This window comes from Lontra canadensis, unplaced genomic scaffold (genome assembly GCF_010015895.1).
Source record: "Lontra canadensis isolate GAN:19392208 unplaced genomic scaffold, GSC_riverotter_1.0 scaffold196, whole genome shotgun sequence".
Lineage (NCBI taxonomy): Eukaryota > Metazoa > Chordata > Mammalia > Carnivora > Mustelidae > Lontra > Lontra canadensis.
The window spans coordinates 484351-496808 of NW_022631190.1; the positions used below are offsets into that span (position 1 = coordinate 484351).

At 37.8% G+C, this 12458-nt stretch overlaps 1 protein-coding gene across 2 annotated transcripts; it reads right to left on the bottom strand.

Moving 5' to 3' along the window:
- Window positions 1-207: 207 nt before the first annotated feature.
- RPL22L1 (ribosomal protein L22 like 1) lies at window positions 208-4439 on the bottom strand. 2 transcript variants are annotated; one of them, XM_032847933.1, is made up of 4 exons: window positions 4346-4439; window positions 2569-2661; window positions 2281-2402; window positions 208-453 (listed from the first exon to the last, which is right to left on the bottom strand). In XM_032847933.1, exons 1-4 carry the CDS (start codon window positions 4352-4354, stop codon window positions 309-311), a joined length of 369 nt encoding a protein of 122 aa, XP_032703824.1. In that variant the 5' UTR covers window positions 4355-4439; the 3' UTR covers window positions 208-308. The 2 variants fall into 2 exon arrangements, with proteins under 2 accessions (XP_032703824.1, XP_032703825.1); XM_032847934.1 differs by having other exon boundaries at window positions 2569-2658; window positions 4346-4419.
- Between the last annotated feature and the right edge of the window lie 8019 nt (window positions 4440-12458).

The window sequence follows — 12458 nt, forward strand, 5'->3', positions numbered from 1 at the left end:
AGTCATACACAATACTGTGCTTCACTATTTCCTACACAACATTACATTTTAACTTGAGGACATCCATAAAAGGAGTAAATTTCAGAAATCCTGAAAAAATTCTACCAGCTATAGGCTACTTACATATTACTTACAAAAACTATCAAAGGAAAGCCCAGAATCATGTAAATGGCATATACTTAAATAAAAGAGGCAGAAGCTTAACAAACAGGGTATAATGCTTTTTATTCACCAATAAACTAAAAGTCCATTTCTAGCTGTTTCCTTCGTTTTATTAACAAGCAAAACCCTGTAAGGGGCAGCTTCATCTAGTCTTCAGACTCAGATCCATCTTCATCTTGACTAATCTGGAAATAACGAAGTTCATAAGTCTCCTTGTCAGATGCAACCACACGAAGCCAATCACGAAGATTGTTCTTCTTAAGGTATTTCTTGGTAAGGTATTTCAAATACCTTTAAAATCAAGACATGAATCTCATTAAGAAATACAATTATCTACTATGCAAAGGCTTACTATATAAAAAGCAGTTGTATTCATCTTTAATGTTCCCTCCAGAATTATTTTATTTGTATCCAACATTGTTCAAGGCTGCTGGGGATCTAGTAAGGTAGCCACTCAACCCCAATTACAATCAGTTGGTGCCCTACAAAGCCTATTCTCCCATCTCCCTAATATAAACATCCTTTATGTTGACACTAAAAAGAGCAACAGCAGCTTCATCAGTTTCATTGCCATAACCAGATTACCTTTTAATATACAATTTCATTCCTTAGATGTATTACGCACTAACATGTCAAGATTCCTTTCACTACTATCAACCTCCCTAACTTCAATCCCATGATCAATAAAAGGAAACCTACAACAGGGCTGAATTCATTTACAAGTTCAGGATTATCGACATACTTCCAACTAACATATGGCCAGTCATAAAAAGCTTTCAACATGGTCTAATTTCATCACTCCAGCCATTCCCTTCAACTTACACTTTAAATTCTGGACTATCAAGCAGTCCTTGAACTTCCCTGTTCTTAATGCTGTTCCCTTTGCTAGAATACTTCATTCCACAGGTAACACTACTCATCTCAGGTTCTCCGCAAATTCCTATGCCCTATCTTTTATCTTCAACACAGCAATTACAGCATTGCATTTTATAATAATTATGTGCATGTCTGTAAAGTCCTTGAGAACATAACCTTTCATCCCCAAATCCCTAGTGAATTCATAACCACAGATAACATGCACTTCTACTTTAGTCCGAGCCACCACGGGCTCACCTATTCTCACAACAGGCTCAGTCTTCAGCTTCCACCACCAAGTCTTTTTCAGCCATAATCATGAATCCCCTAATTTGCATGTCTCACTCCAGCACTTCATTTAGATGAGATTTCCTTAACTACCTTACCTAATATCAACCCTGAAATCCTCTTTATGCATTTACACAGCACTGGTCAACTAGTTAATACCTTATCATTTCTTTCCACTAGAATTGGAGCTCCTTAGTAATAGGTACTTGCCTGCTTGGCTATCCGGTCCTACAAGAGTGCTGCCATGTAAGTACTTAGTATTTGTTGAGTAAATTAGACGAACTAAAACCGGCAAAACGTTAGACTTTACCTTTGACTGGCTGCCTCTACTAAACAAACCACCAAGACCATAAAAACCGAGGTATAAGAAAACACGTACATTACTTAATTTGGGACATTACTTTCATGTTACACATCTGACAGGTTTCTTGCAACATCTTCCAAACACCTAACACTGTGGGGCGCCTGGGTGGCTCAGTGGGTTAAAACCTCTTCCTTTGGCTCGGGTCGTGATCCCGGGGTCCTGGGATCGAGCCCCGCATCGGGAATCTCTGCTCAGCAGAGAGCCCGCTTCCCTTCCTCTTTCTCTGCCCATCTGCCTACTTGTGATCTGTCAAATAAATAAATAAAATCTTTAAAAACAAAAACAAACAAAAACACCTAACACTGTTTAAGTTTATATATAACTGAGTTTCAAGGACTACTATGCACTGGACAAGAGCCCTATAAATAACTTTCCTATATTCCAGCAATAAATTACACTGACAACCAGCCTAAGGAACTGGCCCAGTTACTGAACCCATTTTCCATTCACATAGGCCATTAGTAAGTTCAAAACATTTCTGTTTGTATCTCCCTGACCTTATCACCACATCTACTCCTGCCTATGAAGAGAAAATACAAGGATTGTGTATTCTATAAAATATTCACAACTACCATAATTTCACTCAAGTATTATGGGAAACAAATACCAACCTTTTAGAGAACTGTTTCTCAGAAACAACTGTGATTTTATTCTTGAAGCGTTCAATGTGAACAACATTCCCCAGATTTCCAGTTTTTCCATTGACTTTAACCTTCTCCCGTAGAAACTGTTCCTGTTTTAAAACAGAAAACATGCAAAACTAGGGAAGAAAACCCTAGATATTCACTAGGGAAGGTACCCTAGGAATAGAGCTTAGGTTAAAATCAAATATTACATACTTAAGTCATTAAGAACTCTATTACAATGATAAAAAACAAGCTGAGGAGAGCATTACTTACGAAATTTCCAGAATCAAAAATTCCATCTTCTACTGGATGGGTAAGGTCCAAATTAAATTTCCAGGTTGACTTCTTAGGTTTCTTGTCTTTCTGCTACAGATAGTTAACGTAATTACTACTATTCAATTTATTCACTTTGTATACAAAACTTAAAAATCTGTAGCAGCCCAAAGATGTACAATGTACTGTGATGTTGTATTTCTATATATATGAAATCGTGCAAGATATAAAAAACTGCTTCGGATCTATTGGGTATAGCGTTTTCCCCAGCCACACTGTGTGAAAGGGGTCCTTAACTTTGTTTAAACCAAGTTTTTGTAAAATCCAGTGAGAATGTTCCCCACTCACCACCTGAGTGTCTCCAAAGTGCAAAACTCAAGAAAGCTCAAAACATATGGCAAGCCCCTATTAGTTCTCCTCATCAGATAATTCCAAAGAATCCTACATATACAACCACGAAAGACTATTACAAGAAACAACCTACTTTCTACTGTAAATTAAAACCGAAACGCACCCAGGGCTGGTTTGGACCTCTAATCAAGCCATTCTGTTCCAATTATTAAGTTAAGTTTTATGGGCTTTCAATATTTTCCAGACCACTGACATTCAATTTTAAAATTATCAGGTACTGTTCACTATAGGCCAGGCCCTATGGGACACAGGTAATATACACTACCTTGCCCAAGCTCAATTACATGCCGGAATAAATTTATTAAATCCTTATTATATCCTTATAATAAAATCGTATATCCTTATAATATATATTATATCCTTATAATATAATCTTATATATAATCCTTATAATATGATATCCTTATAATGTATATCCTTATAATAAAGTCTAGAAATTAAATCCTTATTTTGTTATATAGGTGAGGGAGAGGGGGACCTTTAATCCTGTAAAGACTTTTCAATTCAAAAAAACATTTTTAACATTAGTTTTCCATACCCCAAACTTAGATAAAAACACATAACTGGGCTATCCAAGTAAAATGCTACTGTGGCTACTATTAATTAGCCTATTACTATTAATTACATTCAGGCAATGTACTGAAAACAGAAAAATCAGTAGAGGATACCATCTCCAAATTAGATCCACCCAAAAGTACACCATGTAGTAATGCCAGTTTGCTTTTAGGGAGCCGAGTAATTTGTACCACCACCACTCCCAAATATCCAAAACTTAATTGTTGACATATACCTATTCTTTCAAATGCTCTTTGGACTGGATTAAACATTTTACTGATTCCCTTGTTAATTAATAACATAAACTCCCTGGTGCACGCTTTTATACACGCGAGCCTCGGCTTTTATCTTTTAAAAACTTCCGTCATGCGGTAGTAAAGAAACTTCTTCCCCAACTTAGTTCTGAAGTTCTCTGAAACTTCTGTAGCAAAGCCATCAGACCGATCCCATCACCCAATCTCCTTCCTGGCGCAAACGAATAGGTAAGCATTGGCGTTACCAGAAACGAGACTGAAAAGAAATGGCCCAATGCTGCCCCATTAGGCCGGTTCATCGTTGTGAACATCCTTCCTTGTGCTGCGACAACCACTCATCCAAACTTCGGGCCCACCTAGAACTCCACTAGACCGCATGGCAGTCGCCAAGTGTCTCGAAAAAAACAACTCAGAATCTTCACATCGTGCTTGTGCTCCTCAACCAGACTCCATTTCTGCCGCCCCTTCACCTCAAAAAAGAGCTCCCCAATTCGCCAAATGCAAAAATCATTTACACTGGGGAAACATGCTCCCACCAAAATCCCCCTCTCACTCACCGGCGCCATCTTGAAAGGCGGTCTGGCGATCAAAGAGGAAGCTACCCTCGCGCGTCACGTAGTTATATCACGACGTGCTGCGTCACGCGCCGGGAGCGTATGTTCGCCGCCTCCCGGAAGAGAGCGTGTGGAGGCCAGTAAACCCGGGAAACCCGGGCGTGATCCGAGGAGGGTTGGCTTCAGATGAAGTCAGGTTTTCTGGGAGCGCCGGCTAGCGGCCGTAGTAAATTGATTGTTTTCCACCAATGACTACGTTCGTCCGTTGACTACAAAAGACTCCGCAATTAGCGGAGGTGGCTCCCAGACGAACACAAGCGAGGGATGAAGGAATCGTCTTTCACTAATCGCCTAGATCTTCTTTCCAATCAGGGCGAGGCAGTGTCTCAGGTTGCTCTGGGATCTTCTGTCTTAACACTGTAATTACAATACCACAGCGAAAAAGTTACTTCTATATTTGTGTTTTGTCTATGAGTCCTGTTTTCTAATTGACTGTTGAGGGAAATAACTGAGCCAAAATGAACTACGTTCTCGAGGGAAAAAAACTCTTAAGAAACAGCAACAATGTATCAATGTATTGCTCACTTGTTCACTTGTTGAGTTCACTGTTGCTTCACTTTTATCATGGGTTTTAGTTAACGCTGTGTAGAAATTAAGATGGAGTTACTCAGAACTTGGGTCAAGCAATGATGCAAGCAGTCAAGGGCATCGCAGCTAAGGACAGATGTCTTCCGAGCTAGCGCAGGCTGACCACACTAAAAACTGATAACCAGCGGAACCAGAGGAGGTCTGCAAAGGTCCAAGACTAATTGAATCCCTTTAAAAGGGGAGGATTTTTGCAGCAAACTGTCAAAACTTTCCAGATGCTGACTCTTTCATCTCTGACCACATCAAAAAGGCAACTGTCCTGAAGACCCTGCCCCAATGGTCTTGGGACAGCGCAGAGATCCTTCACTGCTTGAACATATTAAGTAGCAAGTGCTGAGAGCAGACCTAGACCGAAAGGAGGCCTTATCTCAACTGCACACTCACAAAATGACTGCGTTTGCTTCATTAACTTCCTACCACTTGTTTTCATCTTAGGCGATTCTCTTGTGATTTAATTTGTGTGATCTGTAAGAAAACAAGTTAAACACTAATAAAATGTCATTGTGTTTGGAATCCAGAACCTTCTGTATAATTATGTTAACCTTGCTTTATGATTGAATAAAGCTGCCATTATGGAAAGACACAACTCATATGTGCACCTTCATAGTGTGCTCATGACATTCTAGGACTCTCAACTTCCATCCAAAACGCTTCCTAATTAAAATTCAACGAATGTTTGCTGAAACCGAACTACTAAAATAGACAAAGGACATGAAGGTGGATGTGGGGTGGTTACAGTTTTGATGACAAAAGGAAAAAACAGCTTTTGAACTTTGAAGAATTTCAAGTTGACATCAGATCAGAAAAGTGACATGCTTCTCAATGTTTTACACTTTTTTTTTTAAAGATTTTATTTATGTATTTGACAGAAAGAGATCACAAGTAGGCAGAGAGGCAGGCAGAGAGAGAGGAAGGGAAGCAGGCTCCCCGCTGAGCAGAGAGCCCAATGCAGAACTCGATCCCAGGGCCCTGAGATCATGACATGAGCCACCAGCAGAGGCTTTAACCCACTGAGCCCCTGTTTTACACTTTTTTATATGGAGGTGAAACTATCATACTTGGGGTCAGGGGTAGGGATGGGGTGGACTTTTGTTGTTCATTTGGAGACTGACCCTAGAAAGTGACAACTGCATATATCTTTTATGGCAGTGTTTAGTAATAGTGGAAGCTATGCTTTAATGAAGAATATAATGTGTAGGGTCTAAATAGAGGTATTGAATTCCTGGGAGATATCCATTTCAAGAAGATTTTTTTCATTGTTTACCTCAAGAACCATAATAATTCCACTTATTTCTCAAACAGTAAGGAAAAAAAGGCAATTGGCATTTTCTCCTCAAAGGCTACTCAGTCTGCAGAGCAGAAATGATCCTTGCACTATTGGGTATTTTGAAAGTAAGCCGTTAATTGTACTTTTTATTTCCATTGGTTTTGGTAGACTTCCATGTTATGACTGAAACAAAACAAAACCAAAAAACCCCTAAAGAACTGTTAAGTCATTTGTATAAAGGAGATATTGAAAACATGTGTTTCAAAATAGCTGGTAATTTCAAAATAAATAGAAACTATAGTGGGAAAAGAAAAGATTTCTCCAAATTAGGGGGAAAACCCTAAAAAGAATATTAACCAGAAATGCAGATGGTAAGATTAAATATTGTATATAACTTAGTGCTTCCCAAATTTTACACATATAGTATGAACACAATTTCTGTCAACAACCCTCTCCCAGATATTTTTATTTTGACAATGGATTCTAAAACACAAGAATTAAATATCTGAAAAGAGTCAATTTAGAATAAGGGGAAGTTGCTCTTCCAGTTATTCAAATATAAGATACTGTAATAGATGACAGATTTATTTCTAATATTCAGTCATTTGATCAACATGATTCTGGAGCTTGAATAAATCAATAAGATAAAACATAGAGGGACACTATGGCAGATTAGATTCACAGAGAAACCCTCCATATCCTAGCCACCTTAAAAAACTGGTTAAAACACAGTTTTATAATGTCCAATGTATGATTAAGTTGGTGAAAAGTAAAAATTTTTTGGAAGCAGGAATGACAAGTTGTGCTCATATAAGTTTGGAACTAAGATTAGCCCTGCTCAAGTAGCATGGAAAAGCCTCAACCTCAAAACGTTGTTTAAAGTGTGCTTGGACTGGTAGCACTAGGCAGAAGCAAATTCAGATGCTATTTGTAGAGATGCACTTTTGATCCAGGCACAAAGGTGTCCCTGCGATAAACTTACAGAAATATGAGCTGACAACTTTTTTAAATCACTAAAAACACAGGAAAACAAGCCACTATGAATGAAAATCAACTCCCCCAAAACCTCTGGAATCAAACCAATATACATTGGAATTGACAAAATATAAACTAAGTGTCTTCAGCATATTTAAAAGCTGTAAGTATTTAAAATATGTTAAGGGAGAGAGGAACAATCAAATTGGCTAGGACTAAAAGAACATAAGTTCTAGAAATTAAAAATAGAAAACCTCAGAAAGAGTGGGTGAGTTAAGAGAGTAGCCACAGCAGCGGAGAAAATTATTGAATGGGAAATTACTTAGAATGCAACATAGAAAAGCACTACCCATCTCCAGAAAAATAATACTCAAATGACATTGTAGCAATAGCAGTCCTATGGAAACAAACCGCACAGCTTTGACAAAGGATGTGCTCAGCCCAACTGTGCAAAACAATGAGGCACTGAGAGAAACTTACCACCACTGAAGAACATTGCTTTTAACTCCTCCAACCTTTAATGTTCTTTGTCAAATACTCATAAATGAAAGTTCAGAGCACCAGGTAGGAGAAATAGAAACTCAAGTCACTGCTGTTTGTCCTGCCTTTACTAATTTTCTTAGAAAGCATTAAAAACTATGAATAAAAAAATTATGCTTGCTTCACTGCACCTCTTCTCTGTGTACTTAGGAAAAACTTTAGTGATAATTTGTTCTCATTATTTCTAACATTAGAGAAATTTCAGAAATAAGATTTCGTGTTAGTCCCACAGGAATTCTGAATAATTGATCAAACTTTAAAATGAGAGTAAGTATGTAAGGGCCTATTCAGCCAAGCAGCCCCACCCCGCTTGAACTGCCATTTTGTTGTTTATGCAGTAAAACTTAAATGGACCCTGCCCCCCCCCCCCCCCCCACCCCCCCACCCCCCAGCCCCCGGAACTTACTTAAAAGCAAGTCTGGGAAACCAGTCGCAGGTAACAGCCCAAATACAAGGGTGGGTCAGGTCAGGTGGAGACATTCAATCAGTGGGGGGTGCATACTGTCTCCTAGCTACCAAGGTGATGGGCTAGTTTCCATGGCTACTATGGGGTGAATTGTAATTCAATTAGCCAGCTGTGTGTGGCCAGGCCCAACCACATGGCCTTTGCTCTATAAAAGTTAGTCTGGAAAGCAGGGAGGGGTCGTCCTCTCTGTAAGGGGTGGCTCCGACCTGTTTGATGGTCAGTCTGATTTTTGATGCTTGGCGCGAAATAAAGCTTTGCTTGACCTTCGCTTTGTATCAGTCTCACTCCTTTGACCATGGACCCATTATTGGAGGACCCATTATTGGGGGACCCAACATTGGGGACCCAACAAATATCTTTTTTAATTGCTTAATTTTTGTCATTTTTGTCTTGTTATTTTTAGCTTGGTCATTCATCTACTGGTGGTCATTTAAATTTTTCTTTTATATTGTTATAAACAATACTTTAAGGAACTTCTTAAATTAACAAAATTAGTATCTTAAGCCAAAAGAAATGCTCATGGAAAGAAATACAGAGAGGCAAAAAAGATAATGCATAAAAATATCTAAAAGCCCACTTGTTTGGAAATAGCTATTTAATGCTTCGGGGGCATGGATGTTTGTGGATATGTATGTATAAATATAAATCATTTAGATTACACAAATAATTACATTCATTTATAAAAATTAGATGGTACTATACGTTTTCTGAATTAAAAAATTATTAGAAATAATTACCATACTTAAAATAGTAAAAATTATGAAAATAGTTCAAAGAACACACACACACACACACACTTACACATATAAATATGTAAAAATCTGGACAAAATATATATAAATACATACATGTGTCTATATATCCTTTATTCATATTTTTACCTATAAATAACACTTTGCCCTATTATTTATCATTTGTTTTCCTTTCTCTCCATCTATATCTACATCTGTAAATTTTTGTGGGATGGTTTTCTTTTTTTTTCTTTAGTGCTTGGCACATAATAGGTGCTTTTGTTTTTATTTGTTTTCAGTGTACCAAAATTCATTGTTTATGCACCATGCCCAGTACTCCGTGCAATACGTGCCCTCCACAATACCCACCACGAGGCTCACCCCTCCCCTCCAAAACCCTCTGTTTCTCAGAGTTCACAGTCTCTCACAGTTTGTCTCCCCCTCCGATTTCCCCCAACTCACTTCTCCTCTCCATCTCCCAATGTCCTCCGTGTTATTCCTTATACTCGACAAGTAAGTGAAACCATATAATTGACTTTGTATGCTTGACTTATTCACTCAGCATAATCTTCTCCAGTCCCATCCATGTTGATACAAAAGTTTCTGATGGAGGCATAATACTCCATTGTATATATGGACTGTATCTTCTTTATCCATTCGTCTGTTGAAGGGTATCTTGGCTCTTTCCATAGTTTGGTGACTGTGGCCATTGCTGCTTTGAACATTGGGGTACAGGTGGCCCTTCTTTTCACTACATCTGTATCTTTGGGGTAAATACCCAGTAGTGCAATTGCAGGGTCATAGGGTAGCTCTATTTTTAATTTCTTAAGGAATCTCCACACTGTTTTCCAAAGTGGCTGCACCAACTTGCATTCCCATCAGCAGTGTAAGAGGGTTCCCCTTTCTCCACAACCTCTCCAATACTTGTTGTCTACTGTCTTGTTGATTTTGGCCATTCTGACTGGTGTAAGTTGGTTTCTTAATGTGGTTTTGATTTGAATCTCCCTGATGGCTAGTGATGATGAACATTTTTTCATGTGTCTGTCAGCCATTTGTATGTCTTCTTTGGAGAAGTTTCTGTTCATGTCTTCTGCCATTTTTTGACATGATTATCTATTTTGTGTGTGTTGAGTTTGAGGAGTTCTTTATAGATCTTAGATATCAGCCCTTTGTCTGTAATGTCATTTGCGAATATCTTCTCCCATTCTGTGGGTTGCCTCATTGTTTTATTGACTGTTTCCTTTGCTGTGCAGAAACTTTTGATCTTGATGAAGTCCCAAAAGTTCATTTTCGCTTTGGTTTCTTTGCCTTTGGAGACATGCCTTGAAAGAAGTTGCTGTGGCCAATGTCGAAGAGGTTACTGCCTATGTTCTCCTCTAGGATTTTGATAGATTCCTGCCTCATGTTGAGGTCTTTGATCCATTTCAAGTTTATCTTTGTGTATGATGTAAGAGACTGGTGGAGTTCCATTCTTCTATACATAGCTGTCCAATTTTCCCAGCACTATTTATTAAAGAGACTGTCTTTTTTCCACTGTATATTTTTTCCTGCTTTGTTGAAGATTATTTGACCATAGCGTTTGTGGGTTTTTTTTTTTTTTAAGACTGTATTTATTTATTTATTTCACAGAGAGAGAGATAGAGAGATCACAAGTAGGCAGAGAGGCAGGTAGAGAGGGGGAAGCAGGCTCCTTGCTGAGCAGAGAGCCTGATGCAGGGCTCAATCCCAGGACCCTGAGATCATGACCTGAGCCAAAGGCAGAAGCTTAACCCACTGAGCCCCCAGGTGCCCCTGGGGTGGTTTCTTGATAATCTTTTCATTTTTTTATTAAAATGTTCCGTTTAGGCTATTTCTACTAAGGTTGACTCTAATAACCACATTTTCCTGAGAAATTATACTATATATCATTTAGTTTTTCAAATTTGAATAGAATTTGTTTTATTTTTATTTCCTCTACATTATTAGTCATTCCTCCTATTATTTCTCATTTTTTATATTTGTGTTTTCTTCCTCCACTTTAAATAAATTGGCTGGGGGTTTGTTTTGTTAATTTTTCAAAGGACCAGAATTTTATTTTTTAATGTGGTATCTTTCTATTCACCTCACTAATTTCTGCTTTTATATTTATTATTTCTTCCCTTGTGCTCTCTTTTGGTTTATTTGCTGCTATTTTTCTAGTTGTTTGACTTAGGACTTTAATTTCACCTATGTTCATTCTTTCATTTTTATTGATACAGGTGTTAAGGCTACATATTTTTTTTTCCTACTGCTTTATATAGATTCTAATATACAGTGCTTTCACTATCATTGTATTTCAGGAATTGCTTCTGTTTGTATTACCCTTTTCAGCATAGAATTATGTAACAGGTCTTTAAATTTCCAGGTAGAAGAGTTTTCTTATTTTTCAATTTTTTTTTAATTTCACTTGGAATTGGTATCAGAATGCTATTTTAAATATTTCTACCTTATAGAAACTATTGTTTTCTTTGTGTCCTAAATATTCTTTATTCTGAAATTTCCATTTGCCTTTGAAAAGAAGGTATATTCTTTAATACCAGGGTGCTATTGATATGTATATAAAATCTCCAAAGATTTATCTAATTGATTGCACAGCAATTAAAATGAACTACAGAGACAACAATTTTAAGTGAAACTCATATGCATAACTGTGAACGAAGAATAACCTAACAAGGAGGTAGGTGAGCTTCCATTCTCCTAATTAAAATCTGTGCTAGGAATCTGATGGCAACTGAGGTTGCCAAGCTTTTTCCGCCCTCCAAAACACTGGGACACAAGTCAACATGCCCAGGGTGTGGCCCCAAAATTATTTTAACTGGATCCAGAAATAAATCTCAAATTGGACAATGAATTAATGTAACCTTGTAGGTGGGCCACTTTTAGCCCAAACACACCCAGTGGTTGCAACTGATCCTACTGAATGTATCAGGGGAGTGTTAACATATCCCATCTGGTGCTTTGCTTGACTGCACTTCACAGATACTTGTTTGTTGCTTTGTTGTTGTTCTTGTTGTTGTTTACAAATTGAAGGTTGCAGCAACTGAGTCCAGCAAACCCATCGTTTCTTCCAACACCATTTGCTTACTTCGTATCTCTGTGTCACATTTTGGTAATTCTCACAATATTTCGCTTTTTCATTATTACCATATTTGAATTGCTGAAATCACATTAAACTTTAATGGTTTGGGGATTGCTTTTTATGGATGAACAAGGAAAGCGGGTTTCTTAAGATGGAATTTACTCCTCGTGAAGATGCTGTAAAGATTACTGAAATGACGATAAAGGATTTAGAATATAAAAGTTGATACAGTAGCGGCAGTGTTTGAGGTTTGAGAGGATTGACTCCAATTTTGAAAGAAGTTCTACTATGGGTAAAATGCTATCAAACAGCTTTGCATGCCTCAGAGAAATGGTTTATGAAAGGAATAATTAATGCAGCAAATTCCATTGTTGCCTTATTTTAATAACTTG

What these genes read in the sequence shown, in the direction of transcription:
- RPL22L1 (XM_032847933.1), bottom strand. An exon ending in TTTTTGATTCTGGAAATTTC is followed by an intron (nt 2,403 to 2,568) that starts GTAAGTAATGCT and finishes GTTTTAAAACAG; the next exon opens with GAACAGTTTCTACGGGAGAA. An exon ending in GAGAAACAGTTCTCTAAAAG is followed by an intron (nt 454 to 2,280) that starts GTTGGTATTTGT and finishes TTGATTTTAAAG; the next exon opens with GTATTTGAAATACCTTACCA.